Genomic DNA, 24160 nt, shown 5'->3' on the forward strand with positions numbered 1-24160 from the left:
CCACTGCTGCTTTTTAGCTTACAACCACGGTGCTGCAGCTGGCCATAGTTTGGAGGTAACACCGCTCTCCAGTGGTTCTGGCCACCTTAAAAACAGCGCTTACGAGCTCAATAGAAAAAAGTTTGCAAGCCCTAGGCATATTCTGCTGTCTAACAGCAGTGGTCGGTCTCTAAAACAGGGAGCTGTAAACAAAAGTGTTCATATCTCAATAACTTTTTACATTTTGAATAAGTAGTAAATTGCTAAATTGTATGTATCTATTAACGCTAACCTACAATACCCATATATGAAAATTGCAATTACCCTTTAAAGGAGTCATACCATTAGAACTACATCATATGTCTATATGGTCTAATGCATTATTGAGTAGAAAACTGGAAATATATGAATGTCTGTATTTTCCTTGAAAATATGTTTATCATAGAGATTGCTAAGGTCTGAAATATGGCTGTCCAATTGAAAACATGCCTTTAACTTGTGTAATAGAAGTCTAAAATTATTTGAAGCGCTTAACTGTGTAAATAAAGGGGTTCCCTTAACAAGACATTTTTCTTATGTGCTGTACACAGACACAGCGCCAGACTGGCTATCTGGCAATTCTGGCAAATGCCAGAAGGGTCTGTCTAGTCATGGGCCACCTTTTCTACTACGTTGTTAACAGAATCGATGTTCTCAAGACACCCATACTGTTAAGAGTTAAGAGTGGCTTATATTGTCCACCTTGTTTCTTTTGATTGGCTCAATTTGGTGAGAGTATAAAGGAAATCAATGGCTGTTCACAACTTCCTCTGGTCGTAACCAGCAATTGGCAGGTGTATCCAATGATAGATACAGTATATAGTGATTGGCTGATTTCTAAGCCTGTTTTACTACTAGAAGTGCTTGTTTTCATAAGAAAACCTCAATAATGATATTCTAACCACATTCCATTGTCTATTATGTACAACTTGCTTAATAAGTTGCACAAAGGTTGTCTAACAATATTCCAGCCTTTGGATTTCTACAGGCATTTTATACTATTAATATCTCCATTTAGGCTCTTTGCCCACGTTGCGTTATTTATGCATTTCGGCTGGGTTTTTCCCAAAGCAGAAACGCTTACAGAGCGCATTCCCATGCAGTACTATGTGATTCCGCAGTTGCTGTGCCCATGCTGTGGATTCTCCAGCTGCGGAATCACAGAGCGGTAAAATCCACAGCATGTTCATTACTCCTGCGGAATTGCGGCAATTCCGCCGCCATAGGATTGCATTGAAACTCTCACTTTACCAATGTGGCTATGCCCATCATGCGTAAAGTGAGCGCTTCATGTGCGGATGGTACCCAGGGTCTGGAGGAGAGGAGAATCTCCTGCAGGCCCTGGGTACCATATCCCTGTAAAAAAAGAATTAAAATGAAAGATAGTGGTATACTTACCTTCTGATGGCCCCCAGAGTCCTCATGGCTCTCAGCAGTGCACACGATGGCTTCCGTTCCCAGGGATGCATTGCACTAATCACCTGAGATGACATTGTGGTCATGCGACCGTGATGTCAGAATGGTTCTTTGTGCAAAGCATCCCTGGGAATGGAACATACTGGGAGCGCCGCTGAGGAGATCGGGGGCCGTTGGAAGGTGAGAATAAACATATTTTTTATTTTTTTTATTATTTTTAACATTCTATCTTTTACTATTAATGCTGCATAGGCAGCATCAATAGTAAAAAGTTGGTCACACTTGTCCAGCACCATGCTTGACAAGTGTGACCAACCTGTCAATCACTTTTCCAAGCGATGATTCAAATCGCTTGGAAAAGCGCAAGCATTCTGCAAGCTAAAAACGCTTGCAAAATGCTTGTGTTTTGTGGGAAAACGCATTTGAATTCCGCATGCGTTTTACCCATGGCAGAGAGTTGCGGAAATGCTGCGGACATTTCCGCAATGTGGGCACATAGCCTTAAAGCGTGATAGTAATTCTTCCTTTATTTTTACTTTTCTTCACAGTAATTGTTCCATTTTATACATGTATAACTAAAAAGCTAAGATTTATAGATTGAATTTATGACATTGGTTCTGCATTACTGTTGTAGAAAACAAGTTAATAAATGAAGGTACTTAGGGCATATACTGGCCAACTGATGTGAGCCCAACAGCCAGCGACAAGGCTTACCCTTTTGTTGGGACCCTAAACATGGCATGATGCCTCTCCCAGGCTAAAAAGACTATAAATATATAGGCAGGTAGAATCAAGCTTTATTTTAAACCGCTATAGGCTGATGGGAGGAGTGCTCAGTCAGAGGCCGTGTACTACAAATATCAAAAATTGGACCGGCACTTTCAAACAGAAAAAGACAGATGTGAACAGGTGCAAGCTAAGAGAGCCACTCTGATAAACTAATAAACTAAAGCTACACTATGAAACGCTAAGATATGTACATTGAATATGTGAAATTGGAATTGTGGTACAGCCCTCTGACTGAACACTCCTCCCTGCGGCCTAAGGCGGTTTTAAATAGAGCTTAATCCTATCTGCCCATATAATTGTAGGCTTTTAGCCCGGGAGAGGCATCATATTAGGGTTACTGTGCCAACAAAGGGGTATGCCTTGTCGCTGGCTGGATGATTACTTGGCTTCTAGGAATAATTACTATGTTAATACTATATATACTGTATATATATTATACATATATAATATTGTATTAGTTGGGCACTGAGATATACCCACAAACCAGTAAAGCTAAATAATATGATAGACTAAAAAAATGATTTACAGAGAATATGTAATCAGAAAAAAACTATTACATAAATCATGTGTTTATGTTACATTTAATAAAGAACTATTTTTACAGAAGACAATTTGTATTATAAAGAAAAATTAGAAATCTTAAATTATTCACACTGGCACTAGGCTTTTCTACCCTCATATTTCCTATTGTTTCAACACATTGACATGTACATTAGCAAAAATACATTGTACTGAAGCATCGAATGAGCTCATGAGAAGGTCATTATGAAGGGGAGCCGTATCAGCTGTGATGTCACCTATTGACATTGGTGGATCCTGTGTTATTAGCTGTATATAGAGGTGATACCTGTCTTTGTAATTCTGCCTCCTATAAAAACAAGACTACTGAAAACTCTTCCTGAAAGGCCATCATATATGAGTCTTCAATTTTTTTTCCTGTGCAAAAATTACGATATTTCATATTTTTATTGTCAAAGTGATGATATATAATAAAACATTGCCAACACTTTGAAAAATGTATTTAACACAAAACCAGACGTAGACACATTTGTGATTATATATCCTCCTTATTAAAAAAAAATAGAAATCTTAACAGACAATACCCTACATGAACTCAATTGGGTTTTTGTATTTTGGGGTTTTGTTTTTAGTAAAACTCTTTTTATTATTCTCTTATCTGGCTTTGTAGTCAATGTTTTGTTACCAAATGTATATAGTCGAATTTAAAGTTTTGTCATTACCCACTCGTACTTTACATTTTACTCTTGACAAGGAATGACCAGATTTTGTTTTTTACAATAAAACAATTATTGGGTGATAATCTGTCACAAGATGTCTATGGTATATGAGTCTGTGTGTGGTCATGAAGTGGTTAGAATGTAAACTGCAGCTTACAGAAGATTTTGCTACACTATGGCAATTGCATTTAACTGCTGATTAATTGGAGTCTTTACCCAAATTCAAGAGGCGCGGCGGATGGACACTTCTGTAGTCAAAGCAACACCGGTTCAGTTGTTATTTCCACTTGTACATTTTGGCAAGTATTGCAATGAATATATTACTTTTCAGTGGTTAATCAATATTTTATGCAAAGCTAATATCCTTTGGTATACCTACCGACCATAGGATCTGCTGGACAGTGCATGATACTCTCTGTGGTGTGCTTAGAGATCTGTCTTGTATCCTTCACCTTATGACCTTGTACTAGTAAAATACACTGTATCAGCTTACACTGGATTGTAAGAACCCTACAACATTGTTTTGTATCTTTTAGAGCTCCAAAGAACTTCTCAGATTAGAGTATAAAAAATATTGACCTTTATGAAGTAGATAAAAAATGTAAAAGATAGATTTTTACAAATTACTAAATGAAAATTCAATTATTATTGCTATACTTAAAAAGCACAGAACTGTCAATCATGAAACATTGCTTAAAATTAGAATTTACCCTTTTATAGATTGTTGCATGATTATTTCATTTAAGTTGTTGTTTTAAATGTTTCTAAAGAAAGAATAGTTAGATCATATATTCACATTAAACTAAAGGCAGGTGTAACTGTGAAACTGAACGAAATTCAAAAGCACAAAAAGTATAATAAATATTTCTTACAAAAAATTGATGTTGTTTTGAAATCCATCTTTCATGTTTTTCAATGCAAGTATTAGCTTTATGCCAAACTGATTTAGGCTTTAAGACATTTCCCTTTACGTCTTGTGTCTTCGCCTTATGTTAATAGTGTCTGATAAAAGAAAAGTCAAGTTATACTTATTATATTGAAGAAAATTATTTTTTTTCTAAGTATATTTCGTATCCTGAAAAATGCAGGTAAAGAAATATTCATTTTTCAAATTATACATTATTAAAAGTTTTTGTTTTCAAATCTCAGGGAAATTATATTCTATTAATTATACAATAACATATGTACAGAATCAAGAAAACTTTTATAACTATATGAAACTTTTTCTTGTAATCTTATTCTTGTTTATTAAAATGTATAACATAATTTAAACATGTATAATTAATATTAAATACTTAAAATCCATAACGATAAAAGTGAATAACAAATAAATATCCAGAACTGCAGTTCCTCACTTTCTCCTCAAAGCGCCGCTGTTTAACCAAAAAATAAAAGAAATGAGAACTGGAAATCCTCTGATGTTTTCAGCATTCACACACTGCAGATCTGCAAGAAGAAGCACAGACATGTTTAGATTCTCTCTACAGCAAATGCACAGGGCTGGATTATATTAGGATTTTAACATTTTACAGGACTATTTCTAACCATCAAAATCTGGAAAATTCACGAGCAACAATGAAATCAACTGAATATATTTACACAAGAACCAAATGGCAAGTAACATTTATTATCTTATTTTCCTGGCTGTGTCATTCTGTCTCCGGTCAGATTCATTATTCCATTGTAGAAGAGATGAGGAAAGACTCTGTTATAGCAAATATTGCAGATGACCTTGGATTAGATATTAAGCAGCTCTCATCTAGAAAGCTGAGGATTGTGTCCAGATCAGCAGAGAAATATGTCTATGTCAGTCTGCATAATGGAAATCTGTATGTTAAAGATCGGATAGACAGAGAAACATTGTGTGGCAGAGAAGCAATATGTTCAATAACCTTTGATGCTGTGGTTGAAAATCCTTTTAGTATTGAAAAGGTAAAAATAGAAATTCAGGATATAAATGATAATTCTCCAGCATTCTTCTCAGATGTAATCAGTCTAAAAACAATAGAATTAACCTCAGCAGGGACCAGATTTGCTTTACAGACGGCAGAAGATCCAGATATTGGCTCTAACTCTGTGCAGACATATAAGTTCAGTGATAATCAGTATTTTACACTGAGTGAAGACAGAAATCCAGATGGCAGTACATTTCTAGAGCTTGTTCTAGAGAAGCCATTAGATAGGGAGACACAGAGTCTTCATGAGCTCATACTAACAGCTATGGATGGAGGCAAACCTGTGAGATCAGGAACTGCCATAATAAGGGTCATTGTTACTGATGTTAATGATAATTTCCCAATATTCACCCGGTCAGTATATAAAGTCAGTGTAAATGAGAATACACCAATAAATACCACAATAATTACAGTGAATGCCACAGACAAGGATGAAGGGGCCAATGGACAGATCACATATTCCTATAGTAAAACATCTGGAAATGCCCATCATGCAGGAATATTCAGTGTCCACCCTGTGACCGGAGAAATTAAAGTAAATCATCAATTCGATTTTGAATTAACAAAGAATTTTGAGCTCTCTGTACAAGCAAAAGATGGAGGCGACCTTGTAGCCCACTGTAAAGTACTGATAGAAGTAATAGACGAGAATGACAATGTTCCTGAGATATCCCTCACATCATTGTCTTCTCCGATTCCTGAGGATTCGGCTGTGGGTACAATGATCGCTCTGATTGAAGTTCATGACAAAGACGCAGGAAAGAATGGAGAAGTGGACTGTAAACTTTTGGAAGAAATGCCATTTAATTTAGTGTTATCTTCTGACAATTATTACAGAATTGTTACCACAAGTTCTATGGACAGAGAGAAGGTTTCTAGTTATAACATTACTATTTTAGCCACCGACAGAGGATCTCCTGCACTTTCCAGCAGAAGAACCATCACTCTGGAGATATCAGATGTTAATGACAACCCTCCAATGTTCATAAGAAGTAATTATGATGCATATGTGCTGGAGAACAATTTACCAGGGTCTTCCATATACAGTATACAAGCCTCAGATTCTGACACTGGAGACAATGCAAAAATATTTTATTCTATCTCTAATGCTAACACAGAAGAACTCACAGCAACCTCCTACCTTTCCATCAATATTGAGACCGGGGTCCTCTATGCCCAGAGATCATTTGATTATGAACAACAAAAAGAGTTTCACATACAAATAAATGCTAGAGACAATGGATCTCCACCTCTGAGCAGCAACACAACATTGCTTATCCGTATCGTGGATCAGAACGATAATGCACCAAAGATATTATACCCATCAGCAGACAGCGGAGGTGTGACTGCATATGAAATGGTCCCTTTTGATTCTGAGCAGGGGTCCTTGATAACTAAGGTGGTGGCCATAGATCTGGACTCTGGACACAATTCTTGGCTCTCTTACCATTTTCTACAGTTGTCAGACCCTTCTTATTTTGCCATCACTCAGCATACTGGAGAAATAAGAACCTCCCGTATCTTTCTAGAGAAGGATGTATTGTATCATAAGATCGTGGTGATGGTGAAGGACAATGGAGACCCCTCTCTCTCATCTACTGTTACCCTAAACCTCGTTATTGCAAACAACTTCCAACAGATGGGTCCCAAGTTCAATGAACAAGACATTGAAGAAAATCCACAATCTAATTTGCAGTTTTACTTAATCATCTTCCTTGGATTAATTTCACTGCTGTTTATTATCACTGTGATGTTGGTCATTATCTCAAAATGCAAAAAATCAGAACCCGTCCCAATGTTCAGTAACCTCAGCTCCAATTTATATCCTTCAGTTGATCCCAGAATCCTTTCTCAGTATGAGACTGGAACATTACCATTTCCTTACTCCTACAATGTCTGTGTGGGCTTTGATGCCAGTGAAAGTGACTTTACTTATATGGCACCAAATCAAGATGTTCCTGTGGATAATCTCATTGATGCTGATGGTCCTGGACTTGGAAATCAAAGTGTTAAAGAAGCTTTACCGACCTCAGATGCTCTGCAGGTGAGATTCACTGATCAAATTTACTGTAATGCCTATAGAAGTTAAAGATTAAAGTATTGCACATGCATTGCTCTTGCCTTGCTTTCCTCCTGAATATGGTGACTGCCTCAGCAAGTAGGATGTGAATATTAGAACCAAAATCTGGAGATAGCAACTGATCCCATAGTTGGGATCTATCTAATAAGTATGGCATAAAGTGAGGAAAACAAGAATTCAATATTTTCTTCTGTATTATATGAATAAAACTCCAAAACCATGCAAATTAAAACAAAAAAGCAATACGTTTTCTTTGAATTGTTTTTTTTCATTGCTTGTTTTACCTATACACAGGCTCTATTAAAAGGTGAATCTCAGATTCATAAATGGGAAATGGCTAGTGTTGAGCGATACCTTCTGACATTTGAAAGTATCGGTATCGGATTGGATCGGCCGAAATCCCAAAAATATCGGATATCGCCGATACCCGATACCAATACAGGTCAATGGGACACAAATATCGGAAGTGATCCTGGATGGTTCCCAGGGTCTGAAGGAGAGGAAACTCTCCTTCAGGCCCTGGGATCCATATTCATGTAAAAAATAAAGAATAAAAATAAAAAATATGGATATACTCACCCTCGGACGAGCCCTGGACCTCACAGCTGCAAGCGTCTGCCTCCATTCCTAAGAATGCAGAGAGTGAAGGACCTTTGATGACGTCGCGGTCACATGAGCAGTCACGCGACCAATCACAAGCTGCAACGTCATCGCAGGTCCTACACTCACTGCATTCTTAGGAATGGAGGCTGCCGGTTGCACCGCTGAGGTCCAGGGTTCGTCGGAGGGGTGAGTATATCCATATTTTTTATTTTTATTCTTTAATTCTTACATGAATATGGATCCCAGGGCCTGAAGGAGAGTCTCCTCTCCTCCAGACCCTGGGAACCATACGCACCGCACACGCCTGGGAACTTATAAGAACTTCCGATTCCGATTTCCGATATCACAAAAATATCGGAACTCTGTATCAGAATTCCGATATAGCGAATATCGGCCAATACCCGATATTTGCAGTATCGGAATGCTCAACACTAGCAATGGCAAAGAGCACTTGTAAAAACAAGCAGTTTTGCAATTTACTACTTTTTAAAGTATGCATTCTTGAAATATAAGCATTTTTATTTTGTTTTGTTTACAGCTCCTTGCCTAGGAGAATGACCACTGCTGCTTTTTAGCTTACAACCACGGTGCTGCAGCTGGCCATAGTTTGGAGGTAACACCGCTCTCCAGTGGTTCTGGCCACCTTAAAAACAGCGCTTACGAGCTCAATAGAAAAAAGTTTGCAAGCCCTAGGCATATTCTGCTGTCTAACAGCAGTGGTCGGTCTCTAAAACAGGGAGCTGTAAACAAAAGTGTTCATATCTCAATAACTTTTTACATTTTGAATAAGTAGTAAATTGCTAAATTGTATGTATCTATTAACGCTAACCTACAATACCCATATATGAAAATTGCAATTACCCTTTAAAGGAGTCATACCATTAGAACTACATCATATGTCTATATGGTCTAATGCATTATTGAGTAGAAAACTGGAAATATATGAATGTCTGTATTTTCCTTGAAAATATGTTTATCATAGAGATTGCTAAGGTCTGAAATATGGCTGTCCAATTGAAAACATGCCTTTAACTTGTGTAATAGAAGTCTAAAATTATTTGAAGCGCTTAACTGTGTAAATAAAGGGGTTCCCTTAACAAGACATTTTTCTTATGTGCTGTACACAGACACAGCGCCAGACTGGCTATCTGGCAATTCTGGCAAATGCCAGAAGGGTCTGTCTAGTCATGGGCCACCTTTTCTACTACGTTGTTAACAGAATCGATGTTCTCAAGACACCCATACTGTTAAGAGTTGTGGCGGAGGTATCATTTGCAATATTGGTATTGTAGTAAATCTTGCTTTCCTCCACGTAGGGTAATATTAGTAATATATCCCATCTGATGCTTGGGGATGAGGACAGCATGGGCCTGTGTGATTTCAAATGCCAGGGCTGAATTTCAGCCCTAGTCTGTAACTGCACAGACATAACTGGTGAGATACCTTACTTATGACATTTCTATTAAAGTCGGACCAGAGAGCATAAAAACAAGGCTTCTATTCTGGCTTATATTGTCCACCTTGTTTCTTTTGATTGGCTCAATTTGGTGAGAGTATAAAGGAAATCAATGGCTGTTCACAACTTCCTCTGGTCGTAACCAGCAATTGGCAGGTGTATCCAATGATAGATACAGTATATAGTGATTGGCTGATTTCTAAGCCTGTTTTACTACTAGAAGTGCTTGTTTTCATAAGAAAATCTCAATAATGATATTCTAACCACATTCCATTGTCTATTATGTACAACTTGCTTAATAAGTTGCACAAAGGTTGTCTAACAATATTCCAGCCTTTGGATTTCTACAGGCATTTTATACTATTAATATCTCCATTTAGGCTCTTTGCCCACGTTGCGTTATTTATGCATTTCCGCTGGGTTTTTCCCAAAGCAGAAACGCTTACAGAGCGCATTCCCATGCAGTACTATGTGATTTCGCAGTTGCTGTGCCCATGCTGTGGATTCTCCAGCTGCGGAATCACAGAGCGGTAAAATCCACAGCATGTTCATTACTCCAGCGGAATTGCGGCAATTACGCCGCCATAGGATTGCATTGAAACTCTCACTTTACCAATGTGGCTATGCCCATCATGCGTAAAGTGAGCGCTTCATGTGCGGATGGTACCCAGGGTCTGGAGGAGAGGAGAATCTCCTGCAGGCCCTGGGTACCATATCCCTGTAAAAAAAGAATTATAATGAAAGATAGGGGTATACTTACCTTCTGATGGCCCCCGGAGTCCTCATGGCTCTCAGCAGTGCACACGATGGCTTCCGTTCCCAGGGATGCATTGCACTAATCACCTGAGATGACATTGTGGTCATGCGACCGTGATGTCAGAAAGGTTCTTTGTGCAAAGCATCCCTGGGAATGGAACATACTGGGAGCGCCACTGAGGAGATCGGGGGCCGTTGGAAGGTGAGAATAAACATATTTTTTATTTTTTTTATTATTTTTAACATTCTATCTTTTACTATTAATGCTGCATAGGCAGCATCAATAGTAAAAAGTTGGTCACACTTGTCCAGCACCATGCTTGACAAGTGTGACCAACCTGTCAATCACTTTTCCAAGCGATGATTCAAATCGCTTGGAAAAGCGCAAGCATTCTGCAAGCTAAAAACGCTTGCAAAATGCTTGTGTTTTGTGGGAAAACGCATTTGAATTCCGCATGCGTTTTACCCATGGCAGAGAGTTGCGGAAATGCTGCGGACATTTCCGCAACGTGGGCACATAGCCTTAAAGCGTGATAGTAATTCTTCCTTTATTTTTACTTTTCTTCACAGTAATTGTTCCATTTTATACATGTATAACTTATAATAGAATGTTGCTGCTGATTGTATATGGGATGGAGAGACTGAGGATGAAAGCCATGTTGCCTTGGCCAACGTAGAAAGCATTAGGATTAGGAGAGCAAATTGAATAAACCATTCATTTGGTTGAAAAGCAAACCTTTATATGCCTCTGGCATGGAAATGTTGCATAGATAATAATATTGCAGACATTTTTTTCACTTCTTGTTTTATTTCTATGTATGTAGTGACAAAGTTGGAGGTTGATTTAAGATTTCATTCCATAATTTATGTTAACATAGCATACATGCAACATTAACTAACAAATTAAAACTGCAATCTAAAAAGCTAAGATTTATAGATTGAATTTATGACATTGGTTCTGCATTACTGTTGTAGAAAACAAGTTAATAAATGAAGGTACTTAGGGCATATACTGGCCAACTGATGTGAGCCCAACAGCCAGCGACAAGGCTTACCCTTTTGTTGGGACCCTAAACATGGCATGATGCCTCTCCCAGGCTAAAAAGACTATAAATATATAGGCAGGTAGAATCAAGCTTTATTTTAAACCGCTATAGGCTGATGGGAGGAGTGCTCAGTCAGAGGCCGTGTACTACAAATATCAAAAATTGGACCGGCACTTTCAAACAGAAAAAGACAGATGTGAACAGGTGCAAGCTAAGAGAGCCACTCTGATAAACTAATAAACTAAAGCTACACTATGAAACGCTAAGATATGTACATTGAATATGTGAAATTGGAATTGTGGTACAGCCCTCTGACTGAACACTCCTCCCTGCAGCCTAAGGCGGTTTTAAATAGAGCTTAATCCTATCTGCCCATATAATTGTAGGCTTTTAGCCCGGGAGAGGCATCATATTAGGGTTACTGTGCCAACAAAGGGGTACGCCTTGTCGCTGGCTGGATGATTACTTGGCTTCTAGGAATAATTACTATGTTAATACTATATATACTGTATATATATTATACATATATAATATTGTATTAGTTGGGCACTGAGATATACCCACAAACCAGTAAAGCTAAATAATATGATAGACTAAAAAAATGATTTACAGAGAATATGTAATCAGAAAAAAACTATTACATAAATCATGTGTTTATGTTACATTTAATAAAGAACTATTTTTACAGAAGACAATTTGTATTATAAAGAAAAATTAGAAATCTTAAATTATTCACACTGGCACTAGGCTTTTCTACCCTCATATTTCCTATTGTTTCAACACATTGACATGTACATTAGCAAAAATATATTGTACTGAAGCATCGAATGAGCTCATGAGAATGTCATTATGAAGGGGAGCCGTATCAGCTGTGATGTCACCTATTGACATTGGTGGATCCTGTGTTATTAGCTGTATATAGAGGTGATACCTGTCTTTGTAATTCTGCCTCCTATAAAAACAAGACTACTGAAAACTCTTCCTGAAAGGACATCATATATGAGTCTTCAATTTTTGTCCTGTGCAAAAATTACGATATTTTATAGTTTTATTTTCAAACTAATGATATATAATAAAACATTGCCAACACTTTGAAAAATGTATTTAACACAAAACCAGACGTAGACACATTTGTGATTATATATTCTCCTTATTAAAAAATAGAAATCTTAACAGACAATACCCTACATGAACTCAATTGGGTTTTTGTATTTTTGGGTTTTGTTTTTAGTAAAACTTTCTTTTATTATTATTATTATTCTGTTATCTGGCTTTGTAGTCAATGTTTTGCTACCAAATGTATATAGTCGAATTTAAAGTTTTGTCATTGCCCACTCTTACTTTACACTTTACTCTTGATAAGGAATGACCAGATTTTATTTTTTACAATAAAACAATTATTGGGTGATAATCTGTCACAAGATGTCTATGGTATATGAGTCTGTGTGTGGTCATGAAGTGGTTAGGATGTAAATTGCAGCTTACAGAAGATTTTGCTACACTATGGCAATTGCATTTAACTGCTGATTAATTGGAGTCTTTACCCAAATTCAAGAGGAGCTGCGGATGGACACTTCTGTAGTCAAAGCAACACCGGTTCAGTTGTTATTTCCACTTGTACATTTTGGCAAGTATTGCAATGAATATATTACTTCTCAGTGGTTAATCAATATTTTCTGCAAAGCTAATATCCTTTGTTATACCTACCGACCATAGGATCTGCTGGACAGTGCATGATACTCTCTGTGGTGTGCTTAGAGATCTGTCTTGTATCCTTCACCTTATGACCTTGTACTAGTAAAATACACTATATCAGCTTATACTGGATTGTAAGAACCCTACAACATTGTTTTGTATCTTTTAGAGCTCCAAAGTACTTCTCAGATTAGAGTATAAAAAATATTGACCTTTATGAAGTAGATAAAAAATGTAAAAGATAGATTTTTACAAATTACTAAATGAAAATTCAATTATTATTGCTATACTTAAAAAGCACAGAACTGTCAATCATGAAACATTGCTTAAAATTAGAATTTACCCTTTTATAGATTGTTGCATGATTATTTCATTTAAGTTGTGGTTTTAAATGTTTCTAAAGAAAGAATAGTTAGATCATATATTCACATTAAACTAAAGGAAGGTGAACTAAAGGAACTGTGAAACTGAACTAAATTCAAAAGCACAAAAAGTATAATAAATATTTCTTACAAAAAATTGATGTTGTTTTGAAATCCATCTTTCATTTTTTTTAAATGCAAGTATTAGCTTTATGCCAAACTGATTTAGGCTTTAAGACAATTCCCTTTACGTCTTGTGACTTAGCCTTATGTTAATAGTATCTGATAAAAGAAAAGTCAAGTTATTATATTGAAGAAAATAAATATTTTCTAAGTATATTTAGTATCCTGAAAAATGCAGGTAAAGAAATATTCATTTTTTAAATTATACATTAATAAAAGTTTTTGTTTTCAAATCTCAGGGAAATTATATTCCATGAATTATACAATAATATAGGTACAGAATCAAGAAAACTTTTATAAATATATGAAACATTTTCTTGTAATTTTATTCTTGTTTATTAAAATATATAACATAATTTAAACATGTATAATTAATTTTAAGTACTTAAAATCATGACGATAACAGCGAATATCAAATAAATATTGTCCAGAACTGCAGTTCCTCACTTTCTCCTCAAAGCGCCGCTGTTTAACCAAAAAACAAAAGAAATGAGAACTGGAAATCCTCTGATGTTTTCAGCATTCACACACTGCAGATCTGCAAGAAGAAGCACAGACATGTTTAGATTCTCTCTACAGCAAAAGCAGAGGACAGGATTATATTAGGATTTTAACATTTCGCAGGACTATTTCTACCCATCAAAATCTGGAAAATTCGCGAGCAACAATGAAATCAACTGAATATATTTACACAAGAACCAAATGGCAAGTAACATTTATTGTCTTATTTTCCTGGCTGTGTCATTCAGTCTCCGGTCAGATTCATTATTCCATTGTAGAAGAGATGAGGAAAGACTCTGTTATAGCAAATATTGCAGATGACCTTGTATTGGATATTAAGCAGCTCTCATCTAGAAAGCTGAGGATTGTGTCCAGATCAGCAGAGAAATATGTCTATGTCAGTCTGCATAATGGAAATCTGTATGTTAAAGACCGGATAGACAGAGAGACATTGTGTGGCAGAGAAGCAATATGTTCAATAACCTTTGATGCTGTGGTTGAAAATCCTTTTAGTGTTGAAAAGGTAAAAATAGAAATTCAGGATATAAATGATAATTCTCCAGCATTCTTTCCTGATGTTTTCAATTTAAAAACAATTGAGTTAACATCTGCCGGGACCAGATTTGCTCTACAGACGGCAGAAGATCCAGATATTGGCTCTAACTCTGTGCAGACATATAAGCTCAGTGATAATCAGTATTTTACACTGAGTGAAGACAGAAATCCAGATGGTAGTACATTTCTAGAGCTTGTCCAAGAGAAGCCATTAGATAGGGAGACACAGAGTCTTCATGAGCTCATACTAACAGCTATGGATGGAGGCAAACCTGTGAGATCTGGAACGGCCTTAATAAGGGTCATTATTACTGATGTTAATGATAATTTCCCCATATTTACCCAGTCAATATATAAAGTCAGTGTAAATGAGAATACACCAATAAATACCACAGTAATCACAGTGAATGCCACAGACAAGGATGAAGGGGCCAATGGACAGATCACATATTCCTTTAGTAAAACATCTGGAAATATCCATCATTCTGGAATATTCAGTGTCCACCCTGTGACCGGAGAAATTAAAGTAAATCATAAATTAGATTTTGAATTAACAAAGAATTTTGAGCTCTCTGTACAAGCAAAAGATGGAGGCGACCTTGTATCCCTCTGTAAAGTACTGATAGAAGTTGTAGACGAGAATGACAATGCTCCTGAGATGTCCCTCACATCATTGTCTTCTCCGATTCCTGAGGATTCGGCTGTGGGTACAATGATCGCTCTGATTGAAGTTCATGATAAAGACTCAGGAAAGAATGGAGAAGTGGACTGTAAACTTTTGGAAGAAATGCCATTTAATTTAGTGTTATCATCTGATAATTATTACAGAATTGTTACCACAAGTTCTATGGACAGAGAGAAGGTTTCTAGTTATAACATTACTATTTTAGCCACTGACCGAGGATCTCCTGCACTTTCCATCAGAAGAACCATAACTCTGGAGGTATCAGATGTCAATGACAACCCACCAATGTTTATCAGGAGTACTTATGTTGTATATGTGCCGGAGAACAATTTACCAGGGTCTTCCATATACAGTATACAAGCCTCAGATTCTGACACTGGAGACAACACAAAAATATTTTATTCCATCTGTAATGCTAAGACAGAAGAACTCACAGCAACCTCCTACCTCTCCATCAATATAGAGACCGGGGTCCTCTATGCCCAGAGATCATTTGATTATGAACAACAAAAAGAGTTTCACATACAAATAAACGCTAGAGACAATGGATCTCCACCTCTGAGCAGCAACACAACATTGCTTATCCGTATCGTGGATCAGAACGATAATGCACCAAAGATATTATACCCATCAGCAGACAGCGGAGGTGTGACTGCATATGAAATGGTTCCTTTTGATTCTGAACAAGGGTCCTTGATAACTAAGGTGGTGGCCATAGACCCGGACTCTGGACACAATTCTTGGCTCTCTTACCATTTTCTACAGTTGTCAGAACCTTCTTATTTTGCCATCAGTCAGCATACTGGAGAAATAAGAACATCCCGTATCTTTCTAGAGAAGGATGTGTTGAATCATAAGATCGTGGTGATGGTGAAAGACAATGGAGACCCCTCTCTCTCATCTACTGTTACCCTCAACCTCGTTATTGCAAACAACTTCCAACAGATGGGCCCCAAGTTCAGTGAAAAAGACATTGAAGAAAATCCACAATCTAATTTACAGTTTTACTTAATCATCTTCCTTGGATTAATTTCACTGCTGTTTATTATCACTGTGATGTTGGTCATTATCTCAAAATGCAAAAAATCAGAACCCGTCCCAATGTTCAGTAATCTCAGCTCCAATTTATATCCTCCAGTAGATCCCAGAATCCTTTCTCACTATGAGACAGGAACATTACCATTTCCTTACTCCTACAATGTCTGTGTGGGCTTTGATGCCAGTGAGAGTGACTTTACTTATATGGCACCAAATCAAGATGTTCCTGTGGAAAATCTCATTGACGCTGATGATCCTGGACTTGGAAATCAAAGTGTTAAAGAATCTTTACCGACCTCAGATGCTCTGCAGGTGAGAATCTCTGATCAAATTTACTGTGATGCCTATAGAAGTTACTGAATGAAGTATTGCACATGCATTGCAATTGACTTGCTTTCCTCCTGAATGTGGTGACTGCCCCAGCAAGCAGGGTGTGGAGATATAGGGATCAAATTCTGGAGATTGTAACTAATCCCAGAGTTGGGATCTATCAAATAATTATGGCATAAATTGAAGAAAACAAGACTTATTTATTTATATATATGTTGTACTAAGCCAACCCAGTTTAGGATTTTTGATGTTTCAATATCATCTTCTGTACTATATGAATAAAAATACAAAAACATGGAAGTTAAAACAAAAAAGCAATACATATTATTTGAATAGTTCTTTTTATTTCTTGTCTTAAGTATTTAAAACATTTTAATGCTATTGGCTACACACAGGCTCTATTGAAAGGTATTTCTCAGCTTCGTAAATGGGCAACGTCCGATAGTGCTTGTAAAAACAAGAAGCTCTTTTGTCATTTACTACTTATTAAATTATACAGCCATTCTTGAAATATTAGCATTTTTTTCATTTACAGCTCCTTGTCGAGGAGACCGACCATTGCTGCTTTCTAGCTTACAACCACGGCGCTGCAGTTGGCCATTGTTTGGAGGTAACAGCTCTCTCTAGCAATCCTGGCCAGCCACAAATCAGTGCTTATGAGCTAAATAGAAGAGTTTGTAAGCCATACGCATGTTCTGCTGTCTAACAGCAGTTCTCGGTCTCTAATAAGGCAGGGAGCTGTAAACAAAAGTGTTAATATCTCAAGAACTTTTTACATTTTTAATAAGTAGTAAATTGCAAAATTGTATGTATTTATAAACACTAACCTACAATGCCCATATATGAAAATTGCAATAACTCTTTAAAGGAGTCGTACCATTAGAACTACAACATATGTCTATATGGTCTAATACATTATTGAGTAGAAAACAAGAAATATATAAATGTTGGTATTTTCCTTGATACTATGTTTGCCATAGAGATGGCTGAGGTCTGAAATATGGCTGTCCAATTGAAAACATGCCTTTAACATATGTAATAGGAGAAGTCTAAAACTATTTGAAGCGCTAAACTGTGTAAATAAAGGCGTTCCCTTAACAAGACATCTTTTCATATGTGCTGTTAGGGTACACAGAAATAACACGGGAGATCTCTTATGACTAGTGTTGAGCATTCCGATACCGCAAGTATCGGGTATCGGCCGATATTTGCTGTATCGGAATTCCGATACCGAGATCCGATACTTTTGTGGTATCGGGTATCGGTATCGAAACAACATTAATGTAAAAATGTGTAAAAGAGAGAATTAAAATAAAAAATATTGCTATACTCACCTCTCCGACGCAGCCTGCACCTTACCGAGGGAAGCGGCAGCGTTCTTTGTTTAAAATTTGCGCTTTTCTTTCCTTACGTGAGGTCCCGGCTTGTGATTGGTCGCGTGCCGCCCATGTGACCGCAACGCAACCAATCACAGCAAGCCGTGACGTAATTTCTGGTCATTCAGTATTTTAAAATTACGCTCCGGCTTTGTGATTGGTTGCGTCGCAGTCACATGGGCGACGCAACCAATCACAGCAAGCCGTGACGTAATTTCAGGTCCTTAAGGATTTTAAAATTACGTCCCGGCTTTGTGATTGGTTGCGTCGCAGTCACATGGGCGACGCAACCAATCACAAGCCGTGACGTCACGGGAGGCTGGACACGCGCGCATTTTAAAATGCGCGCGAGTCCAGCCTCCCGTGACGTCCCGGCTTGTGATTGGTTGCGTCGCGGTCAACAAATCACAAGCCGGGAGGCTGGACACGCGTGCATTTTAAAATGGCTTCCCGGCTTGTGATTGGTTGACAGCGACGCAACCAATCACAAGCCGGGACGTCACGGGAGGCTGGACACGCGCGCATTTTAAAATGCGCGCGTGTCCAGCCTCCCGTGACGTCACGGCTTGTGATTGGTTGCGTCGCCCATGTGACTGCGACGCAACCAATCACAAAGCCGGGACGTAATTTTAAAATCCTTAAGGACCTGAAATTACGTCACGGCTTGCTGTGATTGGTTGCGTCGCCCATGTGACTGCGACGCAACCAATCACAAAGCCGGAGCGTAATTTTAAAATACTGAATGACCTAAAATTACGTCACGGCTTGCTGTGATTGGTTGCGTTGCGGTCACATGGGCGGCACGCGACCAATCACAAGCCGGGACTTCACGTAAGGAAAGAAAAACGCGAATTTTAAGCAAACAACGCTGCCGGTTCCCTCGCTGAGGTTCAGGCTGCGTCGGAGAGGTGAGTATAGCAATATTTTTTATTTTAATTCTTTCTTTTACACATTAATATGGTTCCCAGGGCCTGAGGGAGAGTTTCCTCTCCTTCAGACCCTGAGAACCATCAGGAATACCGTCCGATACTTGAGTCCCATTGACTTGTATTGGTATCGGGTATCGGTATCGGATTGGATCCGATACTTTGCCGGTATCGGCCGATACTTTCCGATACCGATACTTTCAAGTATCGGACGGTATCGCTCAACACTACTTATGACGTTTCTATTAATGTTGAACCAGAGAGCCTAAAATCAAGGCTTCTATTCAGGCTTACATTGACCACCTTGTTTCTTTTGATTGGCTCAATTTGGTGAGAGTTATAAAGGAAATCAATGGCTGTTCACAACTTCCTCTGGTGGTAACCAGCAAGTGGCAAGTGTATCCCATGGCAGAAACAGTATATGGTGATCGGCTGATTTCTAAGCCCGTTTTACTACTGGAATAGCATGTTTTCATAAGAAAATCCCAAGAATAATATTCTAACTACATTCCATTGTCTATTATGTACAACTTGCATAATAAGTTGCAGAAAGGTTACCTAACAATATTCCAGCCTCAGGTTTTCTACCGGCACAAACATCTTTATTTTATACTATAGATATCTCCATTTAAAGTGCAATAGTAATTCTTACTTTATTTTCACTTTTCTTCACAGTAGTTGTTCCATTTTATGCATGTATATCTTATGATAGAATGTTGGTGCTGATTGTATAAGGGATTGAGGGATTCGGGAGGGAAGCCACGTTGCCTTGGCCAAGGTAGAAATTATTAGGAATAGGTTTAGGAGCGCAAACTGAATAAACCTTTGCCTTCGTTGAAAAACAAACCTTTCTATGCCTCTGGCAAGGAAATTTTGCATAGATAATAAACTTGCAGATATCTTATTTCACCTCTTGTTTTATTTCTATGTATATAGTGATATAGTGAGGGTTGATTTCTGTTTTCATTCCATGAATTATCTTAACATAGCGAACATGCAACCTTAGCTAACAAATTAAAGCTGCTCTCTAAAATGCTAAGATATTTACATTGAATATATGGAATTGGTACTGAATTACTGCTGTAGAAAAGAAGTTAATAAATGAAGGTACTTGGAGCATAAAATGGCCAATTGATGTGAGCCCAACAGCCAGTGACTGTTCCGATTTCAATTCCAATTTCATATTGTGTACAGATCTTAGCGTTTCAGAGTGCAGCTTTAATTTGTTAGCTATACAGAGAGTTGCTCTCTTAGCTTGCACCTGTTCTTATTAGTCTTTTTCTTTTTGGAAGTGTCGGTCAGTTTTTTATTTTTGCTGTACATGCCCTCTGACTGAGTGCTCCTCCCATCAGCAAAGACGGGTTTAAATGGAGCTTGATCCTGTATGTCCATATAATTGTAGGCTTTTAACCCGGGAGAAGCATCATGTTAGGTTTAGGATCCCAACAAAAAGTTACACCTTGCTGCTGGCTATTGGGCTGACACAAATTAGCCAATTTATGCACTAAATGTTAGGTTGGCGGATTGCACCAAATAAAAATAAATAACAAATAAGGTGCAATCACAATCCGAGATCCACCGTGCAGTAAACTGCTGCTAGTATGAACAAGATGGAAAAAAATTAGAGAACATTCCTCCTTAAACACATTGCGTTAACTCCACACAGTGTGAATGGACCGCAGAAAATCAAACCCAAATACAACTTAGAGGTGCACAGGGAGAGGAGTACCTACTCAGCTAACCACTGAGAGGTACAGGGACAGTAAGTACCAGCTCAGCTAACCACCGAGGGGTACAGGGAAGGTAAGTGCCAGCTCAGCTAACCACCGAGGGGTACAGGGAATGTAAGTACCAGCTCAACTAACCAGCGAGGGCTACAGGGAAGGTAAGTATCTGCTCAGCTAACCACCGAGGTGTACAGGTAAGGTAAGTATAGCTCAGCTAACCAGCGAGGGGTACAGGTAAGGTAAGTATAGCTCAGCTAACCACCAAGGGGTACAGGGATTGTAAGTATGAGCTCAGCTAACCACCGAGGGGTATAGGGACAGTAGGAAGTGTGCAATACACCGTTAGAACAACTAAAAAAGAACACGTGGGTTGAACTCGCTCTGTGGTGCAATACCCTGTTAACCCCACAGGGAAGTATATCATACACATGGGATGGGAAATGATAGCAAAATCTCACCGTCAGCAAGAACACGTAGTTAATCTCCTCTCCGGAGGAGCCGGAATTCTAATGGCTTGATGCCAGCCCTGAACTCACACAGCCAAACTCCTCTCCGGGGGTGCCAGAATTCTAATGGCACAGGATCAGCCCTGAACACATGCTAACATAGATCACTGACATCCTACTGGTAGCTGACACGGTGCTAAACACACCAAACACAGACAGAGCAGAAGTGAATCCACTCACACATACACTAAACACAAGTGGTGCTAGCACCCCCGCATGCTTCGCTGAAAGCCCTTTATGCGCCAGGCTCCACTCCAAACACTCATGCCCGGTCGGACAAGGTGTCGCCCGTTGGCCAATCCGGAGCTGCCACATCTCCAGAGCAGAAAGCATTCGAGCACCAATGACAAGGCGCCACATCACGGACATGCTCAGTAAGGTCTTTTCTAGACTTAGACTCTAGAGAGTGGGGCTGCCTCTGTATACCACTGGTTACCATAGACTTTAGCTGGAGAGCCAGCAGTAACTACACGTATAACAGGAGCTTGAGCAAGATGCTGGGACCAATGTTTGCGCTAACCAGCCGACTCAGCACCAGACCTGAATATGAAACCAGAGCACCAAACAGTGCCTGAGATACATCCCCCACAGCAGGGAAGTCCTGGCCTTTAACACTAAGCACCGTCATTTTTAACTTGCTTTCTACAGCAGTAATGCAGGTCCAGTTTCATATATTCAATGTTTACATATCAGAGCGTTTCAGAGTGCAGCTTTAATTTATTACTTATATAGAGTGGCTCTCTTAGCTTGCACCTCTTCACGTTTGTCTTTTTTCTGTTTGGAAGTGCTGGTCAGTTTTATTATATAAATTCATCTTAAGTTATCAGAAGCTTATAAGCTATAAAATTGCTTACAGACTAAGAATTCATATGTGACTCACATTTAATCAATATCATATTTTACAAGTATCCCATCTGCTCAAGTTACAAGTTGATTGATCCATTAGTATTGCCATGAACAAAAATAAAAGATCAGGATAAAATTTTGTGTCAGATTTTACTGCAGAAAGAAACTATTACATTAAAGAAAAAAAAAGTGCTTCCTATAAAATATTGAAAATATATCGTGCTTTCTACATCTGTACTATATATATTAATATGATATTGAGACTCTTTTTTTATTTTAAAATGTACATACAAGCACGCCTGCACAGACATATACTGTATATATATATATATATATATATATATATATATATATATATATATATAGTATATATATATATATATGTATAAAAAAATTTACATATAAAGATATATATATATATATATATATATATATATGTATAAAAAAATTTACATATAAAGAGAGAATCTCACTATCATGTATGCTTAAGTATCTGTAAGCAACTGTTGTGCGGAAGTCTGAAATACAAGTAGACTGTAGTTCCTCAAATTCTCCTCAGAGCGCCGCTGTTTAACCAATAAAAAGAGGAATACATAGCTTGGGATCCACAGTTTCTATTCTCAGACACATACTGCAGATCTGCAGGAGAGGCAGACATTGCCTGGATTCTGTCTATATTATTCTATAAACAACTGGATGTAAATTAACATTTGCTGGAACATTCTGGATTACCAATACTGATATATCAATTAATATTCCCTAGAAGATTTAGGAGCTGGTAATTGAGATGAAACCTTATGCAGAGAGAGACAAAGGACTCAGCTGGCAAGTAACATTTTCTTTCTTATGTTTTTGGTTGTGTCATTCAGTCTCCGGTCAGATTCATTATTCCATTGTAGAAGAAATGAGGAAAGATTCTGTTATAGCAAATATTGCAGATGACCTTGGATTAGATAATGAGAAGCTCTCACCTAGAAAACTGAGGATTGTATCCAGAGCTGCAGAGAAATATTTCTATGTAAATCCTAACAGTGGAAATCTGTATATTAAGGACAGGATAGACAGGGAGGCATTGTGTGGGAGAGCAGCTTCCTGCTACCTAACCTTTGATGCTGTGGTTGAAAATCCATTCAATATTGTTAAGATAAAGATGGAAATTCAAGATATAAATGATAACTCTCCAGAATTTTTAACTGATGTATTCACTTTAGAGACAATTGAATTAACATCAGCAGGAACCAGATTTGCTCTACAGATGGCAGAAGATGCAGATATTGGCTCTAACTCTGTGCAGACATATAAGCTCAGTGATAATCAGTATTTTACACTGAGTGAAGACAGAAATCCAGATGGCAGTACATTTCTGGAGCTTGTTCTAGAGAAGCCATTAGATAGGGAGACACAGAGTCTTCATGAGCTCATACTAACAGCTATGGATGGAGGCAAACCTGTGAGATCTGGAACTGCCTTAATAAGGGTCATTGTTACTGATGTTAATGATAATTTCCCAATATTCATCCAATCAGTATATAAAGTCAGTGTAAATGAGAATACACCAATAAATACCACAATAATCACAGTGAATGCCACAGACAAGGATCAAGGGGCCAATGGACAGATCGCATATTCCTTTAGCAAAACATCAGAAAAAGTTCATCATACAGGAATATTCAGTATCCTCCCTGTAACCGGAGAAATTAAAATAAATCTTAACCTGGATTTTGAACTAGCTGATCATTTTGAGCTCTCTGTACAAGCCAAAGATGGAGGAGGCCTGATATCCCACTGTAAAGTACTGATAGAAGTAATAGACGAGAATGACAATGCTCCTGAGATGTCCCTCACATCACTGTCTTCTCCGATTTCTGAGGATTCGGCTGTGGGTACAATGATTGCTCTGATTGAAGTTCATGACAAAGACTCAGGAGAGAATGGAGAAGTGGACTGTAAACTTTTGGAAGAAATGCCATTTAATTTAGTGTTATCTTCTGACAATTATTACAGAATTGTTACCACAAGTTCTATGGACAGAGAGAAGGTTTCTAGTTATAACATTACTATTTTAGCCACTGA

At 37.9% G+C, this 24160-nt stretch overlaps 1 protein-coding gene across 8 annotated transcripts in view; it reads left to right on the forward strand.

The window, feature by feature from the left end:
- The window catches only part of LOC143776626 (protocadherin gamma-B1-like), a 472349-nt gene that overhangs the window by 163449 nt on the left and 284740 nt on the right, over positions 1-24160 (forward strand). The window contains exon 1 of one of the 8 annotated variants that reach the window (XM_077266171.1): positions 4916-7460. The exons of 6 other annotated variants lie outside the window; for them this stretch is intronic. In XM_077266171.1, the coding sequence (XP_077122286.1) occupies positions 5037-7460 (2424 nt within the window). In that variant the 5' untranslated portion in view covers positions 4916-5036. Of the gene's footprint in view, positions 1-4915; positions 7461-14217; positions 16689-24160 lie in introns of those variants that run through there. One more of the 8 variants, XM_077266172.1, reaches the window with a different exon arrangement.

This window comes from Ranitomeya variabilis, chromosome 5 (assembly GCF_051348905.1).
Source record: "Ranitomeya variabilis isolate aRanVar5 chromosome 5, aRanVar5.hap1, whole genome shotgun sequence".
Taxonomy (NCBI): Eukaryota; Metazoa; Chordata; class Amphibia; order Anura; family Dendrobatidae; genus Ranitomeya; species Ranitomeya variabilis.